Source organism: Propithecus coquereli, unplaced genomic scaffold (assembly GCF_000956105.1).
Source record: "Propithecus coquereli isolate 6110/MARCELLA unplaced genomic scaffold, Pcoq_1.0 Scaffold780, whole genome shotgun sequence".
Taxonomy (NCBI): Eukaryota; Metazoa; Chordata; class Mammalia; order Primates; family Indriidae; genus Propithecus; species Propithecus coquereli.
The window spans coordinates 142,047-163,003 of NW_012153952.1; the positions used below are offsets into that span (position 1 = coordinate 142,047).

The 20,957-nt window shown below is 38.0% G+C and overlaps 1 protein-coding gene across 1 annotated transcript in view; it reads right to left on the minus strand.

The window, feature by feature from the left end:
• The window catches only part of RALGAPB (Ral GTPase activating protein, beta subunit (non-catalytic)), a 96,129-nt gene that overhangs the window by 65,202 nt on the left and 9,970 nt on the right, over positions 1-20,957 (minus strand). Inside the window, exons 2-5 of the mRNA XM_012662804.1 lie at positions 16,644-16,859; positions 13,169-13,371; positions 8,660-8,823; positions 6,823-7,009 (exon numbers count right to left, since the gene is read on the minus strand). Of these exons, the coding sequence (XP_012518258.1) occupies positions 6,823-7,009; positions 8,660-8,823; positions 13,169-13,371; positions 16,644-16,829 (740 nt within the window). The 5' untranslated portion in view covers positions 16,830-16,859. The remainder of the gene's footprint in view (positions 1-6,822; positions 7,010-8,659; positions 8,824-13,168; positions 13,372-16,643; positions 16,860-20,957) is intronic.

Consider the following 20,957-nt stretch of genomic DNA (forward strand, 5'->3'; position numbering starts at 1 on the left):
TCATTATTTATATATCACGTATTACTATAAAATTATATATTTATATAATGATATAATTAATCATATAATTTAAAATATAAATTATTTTTAAAAGATTCATCCCATTGCAAATTTCTTCAATATAACTAAGCTATAACTTATTCATAATAACTTTACATGGAGGTTAGAATTTATTGTGCAGCATAAAAGTAACTCAATTCAATGACTGAATTACTTAATAGTAATATTCTAGGCCAGGTGCAGTGGCTCACGCCTGTAATCCTAGCACTCTGAGAGGCCGAAGCAAGAGGACAGTTGAGGCCAGGAGTTTGAGACACACAAGACTGTGTCTCAAAAAAAAAAAGGTAATATTCTAAATGTATTAAAACTGGTCAAAGCCCTTCGACTCAATTATTCTATATCTAGGGATTATATCTTCACAAAATAATCAGAACACATACAAACACTATGTATAAAGTACTCATATCTACAATATTTTACAAGTAAAACACTGGGAACAACATGAATATCAAAACAAGGAAATTATTAAATGAATTATAATTCCATTTATATAACAAACTACAAAGCCAATAAAAATATGATCTTGAGAGCTATTTAACAATGAAAAAAAGCACATGTAACTAAAGTGACAAGAATCAGCACCAAAAAAAGCACATAACAATATTATATAGAATAATCATAAATTGTTTTGGGTGTTTTTTTTTTTTTTTTAGAGACAGGGTCTCGCTCTGTCACCCAGGCCCCGGGCTAGAGTGGTGCAGCGGCACAATCATAGCTCACTGCAACCTCAAACTCCGAGGAAGATCACTTCAAGTGATCTTCCTGCCTCAGCCTTCCAAGTAGCTGGGACTACAGGCACAAGCCACCATGCCTGGCTAATTTTTTCAATTTTTTGTATACATAGGAGGTCTCAATACATTGCCTAGGCTGCTCTCAAACTCCTGGCCACAAGCAATCCCCTCACCTTGGCCTCCCAAAGTGCTAGGATTACAGGTGTTAGCCAACACACCCAGCCTCAAATTGGTGTTGTAAAAAAGGGAACTAAATGGCAAAAAATACATTAAAATGTTAACATAGGTTATCTCTAAATGATAGACATTTGTCCCTACATTTTCCAAATTTTCTATTATAAGCATGTATTGCTTTTATAGTCAAGATAAAAGAATTATTTAAAAACAGATTCATAATATTGATGTTTGCCATCATATACCAGAATCAACAGAATATTCCAAACTTCATCTTTTAGTTTAAATGATGATAAAAGATATAAACATTAACTCAGAAAAAGGGCAGTCTACCTTCTGATACATAACACCACTTACAAAGTACTTGTTCCTCCCACCTCTTCCCTTTGTCCCCAGTCAAACCTTAATCAGATCAAGCCTCTAGATCTAACTAACAGTTTACAGGAAGCACAGGGGGGCAGGAGAACATATTAATTAACAATGTGGACATAATCAGAAAAACCCAGAATGTGAAACACTCTATGAGACAAACAACCCAGTTTCCTTAACAACAACAACAAAAAAAAAATGCAAAGAAATAAAAATAAGAAAGTAGAAACCTATACAGTTGTCCCTCGGTATGGTGGAAGATTCATGCAGGAACCCCCTCAGATACCAAAATCCACAGATGCTCAAGTCCCTTAAATAAATTGGTGCAGTATTTGCATATAACCTACACACACACTCCTGTATACTTTAAATCATCTCTAAGTTACTTATAATACCTAATAAAATGCATATATTCATGTGGATTCAATGCAGTACTTGCAGTACAAGGCAAATTCAAGTTTTGCTTTTTGAAACTTAATGGAATTTTTTTTCTCCCCTCCCCCTCTGGAATTTTTTTTTGATTCACGGTTGGTTGAATCCATGGATGCAGAACCCATGGATATGTAAGGCCTACTATACAGGGAAATTTGAACACTGACCAGCTGATGTTTAAGAACTGTCAACATTTTTAGGTGTGATAACAGTAGTATGATGTTTTTGAAAGATTCCTTATCTATATCTAGAATTATACCGGCATACCTGCAAGCTATTGCAGGATCAGTTCCACACCATCCCAATAAAGCAAATATTGCAATAGCAAGTCACATGAATTTTTTGGTTTCCTAGTGCATATTAAAGTTATGTTTATACTACACTATAGTCTATTTAGTATGTAATAGTACTATGTCTAAAAAATATATATATACTTTAATTAAAAAATACTTTGTTGCTAAAAAATGCTAATGATCATCTGAGCCTTCAGCAAGTCGTCATCTTTTTCCAGTGGAGGGTTTTGCCTCGATGTTGATGGCTGCTGACTGATTGGGGAGGTGGTTGTTGAAAGCTGGGGTGGCTGTGGCAGTTTCTTAAAATAAGACAACTATGAAGTTTGTCACATCAATCAATTCTTCCTTTCATGAAAGTTTCTCTGTAGCTCAAGATGCTGTTTGATAGCATTTTACCCACCGTAGAACTTTCTTCAAATTTGGAGTCAATTCTTTCAAACCCTGCCACTGCTTTACCAATTATGTTTATGTAATATTCTAAATCCTTTGTTGTCTTATCAACAATGTTCAGAGCATCTTTGCCAGTAGATTCCATCTCAAGAAACCATTTTCTTTGCGCATCCGTAAGAAGCAATTCCTCATCCATTTGAGTTTTATCAAGGGACTGCAGCTATTCAGTCACATCTTCAGGCTCCACTTCTAATTCTAGTTCTCTTGGTATTTCTATCACATCTGCATTACTTCTACTGAAATCATGAACCCCTTAAAGTCATCCATGACTTCTTCCAAACTCCTATTAATGTTGATATTTTGACCTCCTCCTATGAATCATGAATATGCTTAATGGCATTTAGAATGATGACTCCTTTCCAGAAGGTTTTCAATTTTTTTTGTCTAGGTCCATCACAGGAATCACAACCTATGGCAGCTATAGCCTTACAAAATGTATAGTTAATCCTTGAAAAATATGGGGGTTAGGGGTGTCAACCCCCTACACAAAGTCAAAAATCCACATGTAACTTTTAACTCTCTAAAACCTTAACTACTAATTGCCTACTTTTGACCAGAAGCCTTATCTATAACATAATCAATTAATACATATTTTGTAGGTTACATATATTATACATTATATTCTTACAATAAAGCTAGGGAAAAGAAAATGTGCTTAAGGCCCGGCGTGGTGGGTGGCTCATGCCTGTAATCCTAGCACTCTGGGAGGCCAAGGCGGGTGGATCGTTTGAGCTCAGGAGTTCAAGACCAGCCTGAGCAAGAGCGAGACCCCGTCTCTACTAAAAAAAATAGAAATAAATTACCTGGACAATTAAAAAAATATATATGTACAAAATGAGTTGGGATTACAGTGGCGCACGCCTGTAATCCCAGCTACTCAGGAGGCTGAGGCAGTAGGATTGCTTGAACCCAGGAGTTTGAAGTTGCTCTGAGCTAAGCTATCACCATGGCACTCTAGCCCGGGCAACAGAGCAAGACTCTGTCTCAAAAAAAAAAAAGAAAGAAAGAAAGAAAGAAAATGTGCTTAAGAAAATCATAAGCCAGGTGTGGTGGCACATGCCTGTACTCCCAGCTATTTGGGAGGCTGAGGCAAGAGGATTTCTTGAGCCCAGTTCGAGGCTGCCTTGCACTATAGTCACATCTGTGAACAGCTACTGCACTTCAGCCTGGGCAACATAGTGAGATAGTCTCTTAAAAAAACAAAAAAAGAAAAAAACGAAAATTATAAGGAAAAGAAAATATATTTACCATAAGTACTCTACTGTATTTCTTGATACCATACGTTTACGTAATCTGTTTACAGGATGAATCATCTGTCTGAAATGGCAGGTAACTACAGCTGCAGATCTCAATCTACAGTACATGTCAAGCAATTCAACATTTTCTTGTAATGTCATGACTTTTCTCTGCTTCTTGGGAGCACTTCCAGCATTATTAGTGGCACTTCATATGGATCTGATGGTGTTACTGATTCAAGGTTTATGGTATTGCACTAAACACGATGAAAAATACCCCAAAACCATGAGAGATCACTTTTCACCATGATACGCAATTTACTGGAGAGATGAACTGCTCACGCTGAGATAATTAGCATCACACGGCATTTTAAGCAGATATCTGCTACACTTGAGCTCTCCATAACAGCAACAGGTGGCTATGAAATTATTATAGTAGTACAGTATGTACTACAGTTAATTTTAAGCAGTTATGATTTAATATCTCGTCTTTATTTATATTTCTCTGTGTTTACATTACTACAAATGGTGCCACATACAGTCTGTGTTCGTGTGCACAAATTTTGATAAATTTTAACTTTTTAGAATAGATCTGTGTATATTTTATGGCAGTAAATAAGAAAAGACTAATATTTACATATATACATATATATGCATACATGCATATATTTTACGCATTGATGACACAGCTAACTTTAAATTTTTTCAATATTTCTAGGCTATGCAGTTTGTGAGTTTTTTTAAATTGTCACAAATCTCCAAAAAAATTGTCCAACATATTTACTGAAAAAAATCCAAGAATAAATGGATCCATATAGTTCAAACCCATGTTGTTCAAGGGTCAACTGTATTTCTTAAATAATAAGACCTGAAAGTCAAAATTACTCTTTGATCCATGGGTTACAGAATGAACGCTGTATTAGCAGGCATGAAAACATTAATTTCCTTGTACATTTCCATCACAGCTCTTCAGTGACCTGGTAGATTGTCAATGAACAGGAATATTTTGAAAGAGATCTTTTTTTTCTGAGCAATAGGTTTCAACGATGGGCTTAAAATATTCAGTAACCATGCTATAAACAGATGTGCTGTCATCAAGGCTTTGTTGTTCCATTTATGGAGCACAGGCAGAGTGAGTAGATTTAGCAATTCTGAAGGGCCCTAGGATTTTTGAAATGGTAATGAGCATTGGATTCAACTTAGTCACCAGTTGCCTTACCCCCTAACAAAAGAGTCAGCCTATCCTCTGAAGCTTAGAAGCGAGATACTGACTTCTCTCTAGCTATAAAAGTCCTAGATGTCATCTTCCTCCTATAGAAGGATGTTTTATCTACACTAAAAATCTATTGTTTAGTGTAGCCACTTTCATCAATGTTCTTAGCTAAATTTTCTGGATAACTTGCTGCTTCACATCTTGCACTTTTACGTTAAGGAGAAAGCTTCTTTCCTTAAACCTCATGAACCATCCTCTGCTAGCTTTAAACTTTTCTTCTGCAGCTTCTTCACCTCTCTCAGCCTTCATAGAATTAAAGAGAGTTAGGGCCTTGGTGTCGGGGAACATTATGGCTAATTTGATTTTCTATTTAGACTACTCAAACTTTTTCGTGTCAGTAATAAGACTGTTTCACTTTCTTATCTTTCATGTGTTCACCGGAGTAGCACTTTTCATTTTCTTCAAGAACTTTTCCTTTGCACTCACACTTGGCTAACTGGTGGAATGGGCCTAGCTTTCAGCCTACCTTGGCTTTCTTTTTTTTTGAGACAGAGTCTCGCTCTGTCGCCCCAGCTAGAGTGCAGCAGCGTCATCATAGCTCACTGCAACCTCAAAGTCCTGAGCTCAAGTGATCCTCCTGCCTCAGCTTCCTGATCAGCTGGGACTACAGGCGTATGCCACCATGCTTGGCTAATTTTTTCTATTTTTAGTAGAGGCAAGGTCTCATTCTTGCTGGTCTCGCACTCCTGACTTCATGCAATCCTGCCACCTGGGCCTCCCAGAGTGCTAGGATCATAGGTGTGAGCCACCATACCGGCTACCTCAGCTTTCAACACACTTTCCCTAAAAAGTTTAATCAATTTCTAGCTTTTGATTTAAAGTGAGAGACGTGCAATTCTTCCTTTTACCTGAACACTTAGAGGCCATTGTAAGGTTACTAACTGGCTTAATTTTAGCATCATTTTGTCTCAGGGATTAAGGAGGCCCTAGGAGAGGGAGAGAGATAGGGGAGCAGCTGGTTGGTGGAGCAGTCAAAAGACATGCAACACTGATGATTTAAGTTCACCGTCTTATATGGGGCACAGTTCATGGCACTCCAAAACAATTACAATAGTAATATCGAAGATCACTGATCACAGATCACCATAACAGATATAATAATAATGAAAAATTTGAAATATGTGAGAATTATCAAAATGTGACACAGGAACACAAAGTGAGTACATGCTGTTGGAAAAATGGCACCAATAGACTTGCTCAAGGCAGAGCTGCCACAAACCTTCAGTTTGTAAAAAAATGCCGTTATCTGTGCAGTATAATAAAGGGAAGTACAATAAAACGAGGTATGCCTACATATTAAAATATGTAGGTCTGAGATGGAAAAACAGGTCTGAAAAAATGAACCTAACAGTTTACTCACAGAACAGTGATATTATAAAGAACTGACTTTGGTTATAAAGTAGCATGTACAGTATGAACTTATTTCTGTAAAATTATATGTAAATATATATGGTAGGATTTCTGGAAAACTTAACTTTTTCTGTTATACCTTTCTATAGTTTGTTTCTTTAAAATAATGATCACGCACATTTTAATAATCAGAGTAAAAGTGGGATTTTTTGGGGGGCATAGGACGTAGAATCTATCTGCTTCTCAAAAATACTTGATTATTCTGAAAGGTTTTAGACAGCACCAGCCAAACTGTTTCACCTATTTTTTGAAAGTGGCTCAGTTCTATATCTAAAGTGCAGTGACAATAGACTCAGTCTTTTTATAATGTATTCCATGAATCCCAGAAAGACAGAACCAGAGAAAAGCTGCCCAAGGTCAGACAGGTGCAGGAAGGAAAGTCAACAAGAACCTACCTGGAAGTGAGTGCACAGATGACCTTGCTCCACTGCTCCACCACTGCTGGGTGGTGCCTCCAGTTAGCCACCATTTCCTTGGCTGTTTTCCAATAAGGAGGTGTTGGGAAGCACCGAGTACAAGCTAGTAACCACACCTCAAAGAGAACACCAATCAACTTCTCTGCCAGATTCTCAGCAATGCCACCTTACCAATAAAAAGAAAATATCTTTGGCAAACTTATTTTTAAAACAGAATCTTAATTCACTAATTTAGGAGAATTGGGGAAAAAATTAAAATAACTGCAATGTTAAGTTTTGACTTTCAAATAACTATTTAATAGTAATAATGAAAAGTAATTCTTAGGAGCTCTGTGAAGAAAATCATGGATACCTATGCCTCAACAAATTGTTACTTTGAAAGTTTTCAAGTGGTCCTGCTCAGTTTTTACTGAAGATCTTAATCTTCCAGCAAGGGAGACAGTGGCACACAGGAAAGAATGAAAAGGATAAGTGCCTAGGATGAATGCGTGACTACTTTATGTGCCAACTAGTTCATACATATGACCTCACATAATCTTCACATTAATTCTGCAGGATAGGTATTTGTAATGCCTAATACCAACTGTTAATTATATCCATCTTGAAGATGAAAAAACTTAGATTTAGGAAGTTTAAGTAACTTGTCAAAGTTCACACAGCCAGGGAGAATCAAAACAAACATCCAGGTCTTTCTACCTCCAAACTTTGTCATAAAATGCCCTGGGTATTTAAAAGCCACCCTTCAAGGGAAAGAGAGAGACAAACACAGTAGCAGAAGGACTGGTGCTGGGCAGGACAGAGCCTTAACCATGAAAACAGAGCTGCTCCTCTGTTATGAGCCCTGGAACCAGGAGAAACAACAGCAGTGGTCTTTACCCTGCATAGCTCCAGAAGGCAAAGTTGAAACTAGCAGAAAAAGTTATAAGGATGTGTATTTCAAATAAGCAAAACCAAAGTTTCAACAACAAAGAGCTCAAGAAGGGGATGAATTGCCTGCCTCGTGCCTGAGATCCCTGGCATGGGAAGTGAGTAGCAAAGAGCCGATGAATCAACGATTGGCCAGCTATCATCAATACCAGACAGGGTAGTACTCTTATGGGGTCCCTTCCCACACTAAAATTCTGTGATTTCTTTTAGATATTTGCCTGGTTACTGCATCTGTTTGAGAGTACAGGCACACTCAGTAAAGAGTGTCAGCAGAGAGAGTACGCAGATGAAGAAGCAACAAGGGAACTTGGAACTAGATGATCGACTTACAGTTTGTGTACACCGTGTTATAACACACAAAGCAGGGTTTCTGAAATATACTCTAAAGTCGTATAAAACTGGAGGCTTTTTAATGACTAGCTAATAAATGGTATACTGGCATACTTCCAAATAGAACACTTAAAAACTTTAGAGGCTTCATTTGCTAAGTGAAATACCTTCTGTCACTCAAGTTTTCAGAGTCTACTTTGATAACTACTTGTAATGATGTACATTATCTATAGGCTCTAATGTAATTAGTTAGTTGTATCTTATACAGGCTCTATCCTAATATACTAAACAAGCTATAGTTCCTATCATTATCAAACACACATAATTCACTGAGTCCCTCCCTACCTTAGCAAAATCATCACTAAAGGTAAAATAAATTCATTAGTGCTAAAGTCATATTGTGCTTTTGAGGGTTTCCATTTTAAGAATTATTAACCTTGATTTGTAAACTGTCATGCCAAAAATTTAAATCCCTAATGATTCTATCACTCATTGAGTTTAAAGCTGAACTGTATTTGAAGCTCAGGAAAAAAATTAGGAAAAAAAAAAATAAACAAACCTTGAACAGTTGGCGGGGCCAGAAGTATGTCATTAATCTGCAGAAGAAACAACAGTAAGACTTCCCAGGTTTCTCGGGCCATGGTAGATGACTCACGGGCCAGTTTCTGAATGGCTCTCAGGACTTGTAAGCATAGTCGGATCTGACTGGAACCCTGTTCCTGTCTGAAGAACACAGACAGATATCACTGACAAGCCTGGAGGAGAGATAGCAACAGCTTAAGAATAGGTGACTTATGGATGCAGCAAGCAGCGGTCCAATGAAGCTCCCTAACAGTATGGCAGAGAGGGCTAAGCACACCCTCTTCAGTTTAGACCTACTTCTTCCCTGTTGTATAGTTTGGCACTCTGGGAACTCAACCTACCACTCCTCTGAGAATATGGAAAGCTTCTGGGAGAAAGGAGGAAACACTAGAATGTAAACTTGACTTCTGGATTTTCTATGTCTAAAATGTGCCTAACATATAATAGCAGGCACCCAATAGATGTCTGCTGAATGAATGAGTAAATACCCACAGCCACCCCAGCTGCTCACACTCAACCTAAAGGGCCTTTCCATTGTTTTGAAGTTTTGTTAAACATACATTCATAAGAATTCTGCATGTGATTTCACAATGCTCACAGTCTCTCCAAAGTGCATATCTGTTAGAGAAAAGCCTATGGGCCCAATGGAATAGCCTAACAGGTCCCCAGAATTGATGAGGAGGGAAGGCATTGCCTCAGAAATGAGCACCTGCTACTGCTGCTCTAATAAAAAAGAAAATTTAACCAAAAATGTAGGCTCCAAAGGTTCCCAAGATACCCTGGAACAAAAGTTTTAAAACTCTCTTTAGTCTGCAGGACCATTTTTCTCGGAAATCTCATAAAGAAGGGCAATCTGTAAAATAGATCAAAGTATTGTGGCTAGGACTAAAGAGGAAGATAGAGGTCCAAGCCCCAGCCTTTACTCTTAGTTTCCAAAATGAACCACTAAGAATTTTGAGAATAGTAGAAACCTACTGTATTAGCAAATGGTGAGATGGCCTCAAGATCTCTTTTGTGAAACCTAAGACAAGTGTCTAATGTTTCTTAAATAAATCTTTAAGCCAAATTTCTAGACATTGTGATTGTCACAGTCTAAAAAGGATTTCAGAAACATGTCTAAATCACCGTAGGGAATCTTAGAACCTCCTTGAGAAATTCCAGAAAATGAAGAGATTGCCCCTAGAACCCTCATCCCAACCTTAAAATAGAGATTCTCAGATTCTGGGCCATGACCCAGAAAACTGGACACTTATCCTGGAGTTGCAAGTAAATGATACCACTAAGTTTTCCCTAAAGAAGTCAGACCTAAAGCAAAATGATGAGACAATTGTCTAGGAAAAGCCAAGCACCCCCAAGAGCAGGGAGATGTCCCACATTGAGTTAAAGGTGAATCTAATCCATGTAAAGCCATGAACTCAAGTTTGTACCTGTTGCTCCGATTTACCTGAAGGAAAACAAGAAGTTATAATAATAGCCCCAAACTTCAACTAGCCATATAAGAGGAAGCCCAGGATAAGAAATAAAAACATCACTAGCGGCCCTGGGAGTGATAACTCTTCCAAGCTAGCAATAACACTGCGTGCCTCCCAAATGGTAACCTAGGCCTACCTACAATTTCCAGGTACTTGCCCACTGGCAGGAAAGGAAATACCTGCTCCTCGGGTACTGAGGCTCCTCCTCACTCAGAAGGCCTAAATTCAGGAGCAGGGTCCAAGTTTCTAAAGCTAAGAGAAATAAAGTAACCTTTACATAAAAATAAACAAAAGGTCTAAACACCAGAGATTTTCCTTTCCCCCCAAAATTTTCAAGAGTAACTTGTGATCTCTAGAAAAGCTGTTTTACAACAGGGGCTGGTGCACTATGGCCGATGGGTCAAATCTAGCCTGTAAATAGAATTTACAAACCTGGCCTTCCATCTTTGTACTTACAACTTTTATTGGAACATAGTCGTGTTCATTCATTTGTGTACTGTCTACAGCTGCTTTCATGCCACACCAGCAGAGTTGAGTAATTATGACACTGTATCGTCCACAAAGCCTAAGATACTTACTAACTGGCTCTTTACATAAAAAGTAAACTAACCACTGCTTTAGAACAATATGTTTTTTAAAGTACTGTATATTGGAGCAATTAAACCTTAATCGATTTTAAAAAATGGTTCATTCTTCACTCAATTATGAAAAAAATCAAATTGATGGACAAAAGAAAAAGGTTACATGTACTCTGCCTTAATCTCTAGCAAAACGGCAGTTTCCTCTATTTTGAGTGTCAGTTCTTACAAAACCAACTAATTAAGTAAACTTAGTTGACTATTTTATGATCTGAATCAAATAAATGAAATTTCAAATAATTGGAGATGAGATCATAACACCAATATTAAGCACTGAAAATATTCAGCTAATCTTCCTAAGACATCACTGGCCATGAAAAAAAACTCTAATACTCAGTTCTATACCCTCTTGGAATGTACTAACTCTTATGCACACAAATTTTGGAGAAAACAAGCTAATTACCAAATAGTAAAACAATTTATAAGGTAATCATGTTTTACAAAAGAGAAAAGTAAGAGCAAAAGCCTAATTAACTCAAAGGCCATTAGTTTTTTTCGGCAATACAAATTAACTGAGCACTGAGAGGTGGTAAGGGTACGATGGGGAAAGAGACACAGTGATGATACAACTCATGAGACTGTCCTAAGCACAAAGAAAAAAACCAGTAAATTAGTTTCCTAAATGGGATGACAAGAAAGCATTAAAGCTATTATACCATTTTAGAAGAACCTGCTTACCTACAAACAATATGCTAGTACTGACAACCATTTCCTATTATTTCCATTTGAAATCAATAAATACAAGCAACAAGCACTTAATTCACATCTAAGACAATACCAGTACTGTACCAGGTACTATGGAAGCCCAAAACATAGACAGCACAGTTTCTGCCCTCAAGTTGGTTAGATGGGGAAAGGAAACATACACATTTTAAAAGATAAGCAATAAAACAGTGAGAGACACAAGAGTGGTACAGGAAGTACCATACAGGTTCAGAGAAAGTGTGATTGCTGTGGGCCTGGGCTGTCAGGTTAGACTTGTCCTTGCAACGCAGAGTTTAAGATGAGCCAATAAGCCGGGCGCGGTGGCTCACGCCTGTAATCCTAGCTCTCTGGGAGGCCGGGGCGGGTGGATTGTTTGAGCTCAGGAGTTCGAAACCAGCCTGAGCAAGAGCGAGACCCCGTTTCTACTAAAATTAGAAAGAAATTAATTGGACAACTAAAAATATATAGAAAAAATTAGCCGGGCATGGTGGCGCATGCCTGTAGTCCCAGCTACTCAGGAGGCTGAGGCAGGAAGATCGGTTGAGCCCAGGAGTTTGAGGTTGCTGTGAGCGAGGATGACGCCACGGCACTCTAGCCCGGGCAACACAGTGAGACAAAAAAAAAAAAAAAAAAAAGATGAGCCAATAAGAGTGAGCTGTGGACAGCTTAGAGATGGAGAAAGGGAGGAGGAAGACAAAAGGACAGATGATGATGGGAAAGATCTTCAAGGAGTCCCAGGGGAATGTTTAAATTATGAGTCTGACTAAAGAGCAGGGCTCATGCAGAATTAGCACATCTAGTCTGGTTAGGGGCAAGATTACAGCAGGCATTTCATGCAAGGTAAGTTGTCTGCACTAAATCAACAACCAGAGTTCTTAATGGAGATTTCTCTTTTTTCATTCAGATTTTCCAAAGTAATCTTCCTTCTATATTTAGAAAGTAAAATTTACAGACCTGGTTTTCAAAGTCCCTCACCATCTAACTGACCAAAAGCCCTAACCAGAACTTTTCCAAAAGGAGACAAGTTCCATTGCCCCTTCACAGACATAAAACATGGCTGAAAACAGATCTTCACAAACAGGTAGGAAACTAATTTTCTTCTCCATTCTTTTCTGTATCCCCAAAATTTTTACAAGAATGTACAATTCTTTTACAATCAGAAAATAAAATTAAAATTAAGCACAACTAAGACAGATAATCTTACATTATGATATTTAAGGCCTTTGCCTCAGAAGATGGAAAAAAATCAGTAACAATAGTTAAGAGTAATCCTTTGGCTTACTACAAATTTAATAACAATTTCAAGTATCTTCATTATCTTATAGGAAAGATTCATTTTAAAGTAGAAGATTTAGTTGCCTTTTGCTTAAGTGGAGACAAGAATAGGCAAATGTATGTTTTTTTGAGAAAGAAAGGATGTTGCAGTATTTTAGTATCTAATAGCTATCAGATTGTAGAAGCCAAAAGCTTTTAAAATGAACACATACCTGTTAAAAACTCGAGTACACAATTATATAAGACCATCTATCCTATCATTCATATTAATACACTCTTTAATTGAATGAGTAAAGTCACTGTTAAGACTAACGATGAAATCAGCTCCTATAAAACAGTAACATTTATGAATATTTTACTATGATCCTAATAATAGGCCAGATAGGTATAGCTTACCTTGGTACAAAAAGATTTTGCAGGTGTTTTAGTATACTTTGAACATATAGATTAGGTTCTTTAATAACTGGCAATGGAATAGAATCTTTCGGCAACACTAAAGCCATAATCCAATCCGTATATACATCAACACAGTATTTTACAGTCTCTCCATCCAATGGAAGAGTCAGTCCATAGCAAATTACTTCCATAGTCCATTTTACCTAAACAAAATAGAATATCCATATAGAATTATTATACATTCCTATCTGTATCTCAGTAGACTGATTTAAAATGTTAACCTTTTATTGTCAAAAACCTCTTAATTGACAGTATATTCATCTCAACATACATATCAGATATAATGTATTTTTCACATATCAATGATACTCATACAACATTTCCCAAGCAAAAGATTTAAGAAGAAAATAAATTAGTTATTTTTAAATATCAAGCTTATGTTGGCTTTTACCCTTTAGGTATTATTATTAGTATTATTTGCTCTGTGAACTAAAAAGTAAAGGTCATTCCAATTTTCCATAGAGATTAGAGGTGCAAAAATAGAAGATTTCAGATTTTTTTTCTCCATTTAATTTGTGTATGGGTAAGTGTGTCATTTAGGAAATCACGTACATAAGTTCAGTCACATTCCATCTCCAAGTTATGCAACATGAATAAATAACAGGAAGGAAGATAAACTGTTTAACTCTTATTTTACACTTGTTTTCCCTGTCAAAGAAAATAATACTTAAAATGAAGAACAAACACAGGTGAGAAGGGACTGAAGCTGGATAAGATCTTAACAAGGCATTCAGCTGCGCTAAAGGAGTTCCAGCCTCCTGGGCCCAGCTGAATCACATCCCAGGGGCTGAGAGAACTTGCCTAAGAGACTGCTGAAGCTCTGTCTGCAGTCCTAAAGAATAAGAGAGAGGGGAAATACCCCACTTTGCTAAAGAGGATGAAACTACATTCCAGACCCTGTGGACTGGAAAGTTTAAGTGAATTCCAGACAAAACTTTGTGACAAATTACTAAGCAGATGATTAGTGAACACCTATAAAACAGAAGCATAATCACTGAGAACCAGCCTGCTGAAAAAGATCAAGTCATGCTGGATGAGCTTCATTCCTTTATTAACAGGGTTACTATTAAGAGCTGACAACTGTATGTCTAGTTCTTGCAGTTTACAAAGCCCTTTCATAAATACCATCTAACTATCACAATAACCCTGTGTGAGAGGGTAAATTATACTTACTTTATACATAAGTAAACTGAAGCTTAGCAAGATTAAGCAATTTGGCCCAAGTAACTGTTTTATACAAGGTGGAGCTGAAAACTTGAACTCTGGTCTTCCAACTAGAAATGTGAAGCTATTCTCACCATGCCATTAATAGACTTCTCTGGCAAAGGAGTACCTGGGCTTTAGCAAGAAATCTGGACAAATCCAGGATATCCTTGTGGACAAGATGGAGACATATGGTCCAGAGGAAAGTAGAATGGCTAGATTTATAAATGGTTGAAACACTGCATGACAGAATAACAGTGGATTAATGTACCAAGATCAATTTGGAAAAAGAAGCCGGTGGCAATGCCAAAGGCCCTGCCAAGGTTTTTTGTTTGTTTGTTTGTTTGTTTGTTTTGAGACAAGGTCTCACTCTGTTGCCTGGGCTACAGTGCAGTGGCATCATCATAGCTCAGGGCAACTTCAAACTCCTGGGCTCAAGCCATCCTTCTGCCTTAGCCTCTCGAGTAGCTGGGACTACAGGAAGGTGTCAACATGCTCAGGGAATTTTTTCTTTTTTAATATTTTGTCAAGAAAGGGGTCTCGATATATTGCTCTGGCTGGTCTTGAACTCCTGGCCTCAAGCAATCCTCCTGCCTTGGCCCCCCAAAGTACTAGGATTATAGACATGAGCCACCATGCCTGACCAAGATTTTAACTTAGGGGAAAAAAAGAAAAGAAAAATAGAGTTTATGACGATCATCTGTAAATATCACAAAGCTAAAAAGGATGGCCAACTTGCTGGACAGAAATTCAGGATTCAAAAAGACTTCAACAGCTTAAAAGCAAAGTTGAATCTAACAAGATAAATACATGTATTAAATTTTTTAAGTTCAAAAACAACTACAAAGGCTAAGGGGAGGAAATATATGGTTTAACAGCAATAAATGTTAAAGAAGTCTATAACAGCACAGTAAAGCTGTGACAAATTTGGAGGAGGGCAACTGGATTTAGCCACATAAGAGAAGGGATTTAAAGGAGGTCACAGGTCCCCAATTATCAGATGAAAGACAAAGGAGAAGATATCTTTGGTGATATGTTCACACAATAGTTTAATTTTATAATTCTAGAGGACACCAAATTCAAGGATTATCCTCTCATATCCGCTTGAGGGTGGGAAAGGAGAGTAAACAAGTGCTGCACCAGAGCACCTCTGTCTACCCACGTGCCATCTCTTCCCAGAAGAAGGCAAGCGGTCACAGACACTCCAAGAGGAGATCACCAGGGCCAGTGCTGGTCCTCAGGGGTAAGTCCAGGGTTTTCTAAAGAGAAAAATGCTCCTCAGACTGAGGGCCTTTGCCCTTCGGTGACCCATGGCCCAGGGAGGATAACTGCCTCTAGAGCTGCAAGCTTTAGTCTTATATCTAAGTCTAATCTCTCCTTCATGAGAAACCAAAAAGTAAACAGGAAAAAAAGGGTCTGAGAAATAGAGCACAGGTTTTGGTAAACATGAAGCCTGAAGGCTGTATTGGCTTCCTCAACACAGGGGATAAAGTTCTAATCATGCATCTTAGCCAAAACTCATACTAGAAAGCTCCTGTGTCACTCTATTCTCAGGGCCCCTTCTTGACTTCCCACTGGCAACTTAACTTCAGCTCAGTCCCCTGAACCCAGAAACAAAGGACCAGCTCTAGAGCTGGTCCAAGAGCCCCTATCGTTAGGAACAGCAAACACAACCCCAAATCCAACCACCTGGGCTCACAGCCAGAAGGGCTTAGCTGCTCTGCAGCACTCTTAAACCTGGAAGCCAGGCAGGGGTAGGCAGGGATGGGGACAGAGGAGAGCTCAAGCTCAGCAAATATATGTAGGCTGAAAACTTGACATAAGATAGGCCTTCAGTCAGGAGCCATCTCCAGGTATGAATGAGGCCTTCCAAATACACCTCTAATGGAAATCAGAAGACTGAGCCTAGAGCTTGGGGGAAATGGCCAGACACTCAAGTCTCTGTCTTGACTGTAAACTCTACAGAACTCTACAGTTCTCCTCTTAGCTCAAGAGGAGAACTGGGCATGGCTGGTAAGAAGTCCCAACAGCAAAATGGTACAACCCAGTTCTATAACGCCCTCAAAGTCTGAGTCCCAGCCCTCAACCCAAATGGGATCAAAACTGAGAAGTTGCACTACCCTGGGCAAAAATCCAGTAAAACGTCAACGTTAAAAAAATTCTTAACAAATTCATATTTTCACACAATAGAATGAAATGAAGAAACACTTACTTCTTTGTCAGTTTTTAACAAACTCTCACTGCCAGCCACTGAAGGGGTACCTAACGTCTGCCCTAGAGGACGGACCACAGCATTCGCCACCTCTCGCCCAACACTCTCTGGATAGCTGTGCAGCACACTGGTATGGCCCTGATCATTCTGAATCACCAAATGTAGTGACCTCCACTCAGAGTACATCGTGCCGCTAAAGTACTATCCAAATGGCACCTGAAAAGACAAAACAGAAATGTATGTCAAATTATACTACCGCAAATTAATAAAAATAAATACAACACAGATTTACTCCACCTGGTAAGATAAAGACTGCAAACATAATTGCCTCTAGAAGACAGGAAAAAAACACATATTTTGGGAATGTTCCAAAACCTTACGGTGAGATTAGGTAGGAAGGCTGACTCTGAGAAGCAGCTCTCTGAGCACCTCCCCAAAAGAGCTCTCAAGAACTATGGAGCAGAGCTGGGAAGATGGCCATTGTGCAAGGGGATAAAATGATCACATGTGGGACACTCATGGTGTAAGGGAACCCTCCCCATTCAACGGTTCCAGGAAAGAAAAACATGGGAGAGCAGAGTGCCCTAAGTAGGAAGGGGAAACAAAGGAGAGTTGACCCTAAGACCCAGACTTTTCAGTCAACAGCTTTCAAGTACCTACTACGTGCTAGAAACATATCTCCGGAATTTCCCAGCAATGTCCTCAAATAAGACTTTAAAAATTCTTTGAGAATATTTCATTCCTGTAGCAGTGGTGCTCAAACTTCCACTAATAGAACACTTAGAAGTCACAGTATTCTTTAGAAAACATAGTAAGAGCTGCCACCTATTAAGCATTTATTATATGCTATTCATATAATCACTAAAACAACCCTATGAATATTCAGTAATGTTATCCTCATTTCACAGATGAAAAAAACTGAGGCATAGAGGGGTTTGCTTCTTACTGAAGCTTCAGAGCTGTAACAGGGTAGAGCTGGGTTTTGAACCCACATCTGTTGGGCTCCAGGGCCTATGCTCTTAGCCACAGCATGTATTTCCTATCCTTATCCTAGGCACTCTCCATAGCATGTACTGCCTCTCCCTAAGCTGTACACTCTCCATGAAATGATATCTAAGTCTACCACACAAATGAGGAATTCTAGCTGCAGAAAACATATCTGTATGAATGCAATGTAAATATTCCAACCATAAATGCCATACTCATAAAAAGAATCAAGGATGATTAGCCCTTTCAATTCATTTCTATTAAGTTCCATTTTCCACTTGTGCTGAAATCTGCTTGCCCAGTTAGCAGTTTAAGCAAAATACACGGGTACAATTAATCTATCTAAGCTACTTTTTCTTCAAACTGGGAAGAGACTAACATTGTTTAATTTTATCCTGGAAAACCTCATTCCAGCTCACCAAACATCAGTTTTCGAGAGCACATGACATTTGAGGATCATGGACTTACAGAGCGAAAATCAAACTCCTTAGCATGAGAGTAAAAGCTACTCACTGTCTGGTCCCACACTACCTTTCTTTCTTCTTTCCATATACAGGAATCCACCACTTTCCCTCCCCCTTTTGTTTCTCCTCTCCCATCCTGTTCAATCTATTCAGCTTCTTTTGCAATCTGAGGAACTCTAGGCCCAGAAGCCTTTCAGTGACTCTATGGGGATCTTGTGACCTCCTCGTCCTCTGGACCTTTCCTTGAAAATGGGAAGGCAGGAGATAAGGACCGGCATCTTAAAGGTACCTACAATTCAAAGGAAGGATAGATGCATCTTGATTACTAAAATTGCCTGAGTTTCCTCATGGATATTCTATAAAGATTCCCCCAAAGGTGAAATAAGCACTCTCAAAAATGGAAGGGGAAAAAGGCAAAGCTCTGATAGGGAGCCATCACCATCACAAGACAACTTATTCCCACACCACACATTTTTTTCCTTGTCTTTTTTTATTAACATACATACACATATAAATACATATATGTAATACATGCATATACAAGTATACATACAGTATATATACACACACTACATAGTCTCAAACAAATGCACAAGATTATACTACAGGGATTTTTGTTTTGTTTTAGTGCAGTTTTTCACCCTTTTCATTTTTCATTTGGCTTCATTTGCTGACCAAATAATCCCTTCCCTGGGTAGATAATCCATGTTAACAATTTAAAATTTCCTCCTGTATTTTTCTCCACCCTAACTCCATCATATTAAAATAAGTTATATGTATGCCTAGCCAGGGTTGTATACTTTATCTTGTTTTTTCATTCAACAGTACCTCATGACTATCCCTCCAATAATAGATTCTTTTTAATGGCTGTGTAATATTCCATGACATGGGTGTGGCATAATTTACTCAACCAGTCTCTTCATGATGTGCATTTACTTCATTCCCCATTTTTTTGTCACCAGGAAATAATGATGCAATAAACATGCTTGTTCATATATCCTTAAGCAGTAGCCTTTTTATTTCTATAAAATAAGTTCCTAAGAGTGAAACTCAGGATCAAAGGATATATGAATTTTTAATGTTATTAGGGCTTACCAGATTGAACCCTCAAAAAAGCTGTAACAATTTTCATTTACATTAGGAACAGATGAGAGCCCTTCTCACTTCTCATCACCCCCACTCCCACCAGAAATCAGCATTATTTATTTATGCTAATTTGACAGATATGAAATGAAATTTCATTGTTCTAGCCAAATATTTACTTTCATTTTATAACTTCTGGATTTGAGTCTAGCTTAGAACGTTTCTCCCTCCCATGCCCTCTTTCAGTGTTTTTCAAACTGTGGTTCATAAAATAAATATAATGTAAATCCTTCTGTTTTTAATTATATGGCACAGGATATATGAAAAGAGCATCACACACAGTAAAGATAAGGAATGTTCTGTGAAACTTGTTTCATTTGTAATATATGCATATGTTCTGGGTCACAATGAAAAATACATTTCTTACCATAGGTCTTAGTCCAAAAGTTTGAAAACAGAATCCTAACATAAATATGTAGTCTCCTAGACTTTCCTGTAAGATAATTATTTAATTCTTCATATTCAAGTTTTATATTCATCTGAAATTTTCTTCTACAAGTGCTATAGGAAAGGTCCCATTTTATTTTCTTCTAAATGTATGGTCAATTATGCCAGCATCATCTCTTAAAAATATATCCTTTTCCTACTGAACTGAGATACCAATTCTGTTGCATATTAAATTCTCATTTATTCTGGAATCTATTTATGAATCTGTTCTGTTCAACTGTTTGTCTATAACTATGCCAATGCCACAATGATTTAATTTCCGTGGCTTTATAGAATGTTTTAATATACGAAAAGGAAGTTCCCTCCACCCCCAGTATTCTTTTTCAAAACTTTTTTGTCTATTCTAGGTATTTATTCTTCTATATATAACTTGTTATTTTATCCAATTCAAAAAAACCAGCAATAAAATCTTGCTAGAATTCCAAGGAGAATTGTTTATACCACCTTCCCAATCTCGTCTCCTACAGACACTTTCCCATAACATTCCCAACCTAAGGCCACAAAGAACTACGGATGATTGCTCAAACCCAACATGTTCTTTCATACCCTATGCTACTGCCCATGCTACTCCCACCGACTGAACTGCTGTACCCTGCCTTGACCCTTATGAAGTACACATCCTTCAAAGCCCAGCTCCAACGTCCTCTCCTTGGTAAAACTTTTCTTGACTTCTCAAACCAGCTCCTCCCAGCTGACCGCATATTACAGACTGTTAAAGCTTCACATTACATTATTCATTAGCAGGTATTTTTACCACAGAGTGTCATCCTTTTTTGAATGGGAACCTCAGCTCATGAATCTCTGAGTAGTAGCACACAGTGGATACTGAATAAATGTCTAAGAATGTCAAGGTTTACCAATGGGAAAAAGGAAGACGTCAAAGGTGTTCCCCCATTCCACTAAAGTATGTCCAAAATTTTACATGTCACATACAAACAAAAATCAAAAAATGTTCATTTGTTTTAATTATTAGTAAAAATAAAAGTCGGATGGTTTCCAAATGTTAAAGGAATATTAATATTTAGTGTCTATTCCAGACAGCACATTATTGGAGGGAAAAAAAAAAGTTTTAAGGCCAAAAAGGGACAAAGTAGCTCTCAAATTCTCTTGTACACTAAATCATGTATGGGGATCTAGTTGAAAATGCAGATGCCCAGGCCCAATCCCGGACATCCTAGAAAGCTCAATTCTGTAGATCTGGGCTGGGGCTTGAGAATCTGTATTTTAAGAAACAGCGACCACCCTACTCAATTCTGAGGTAAAGAGAGGAGTA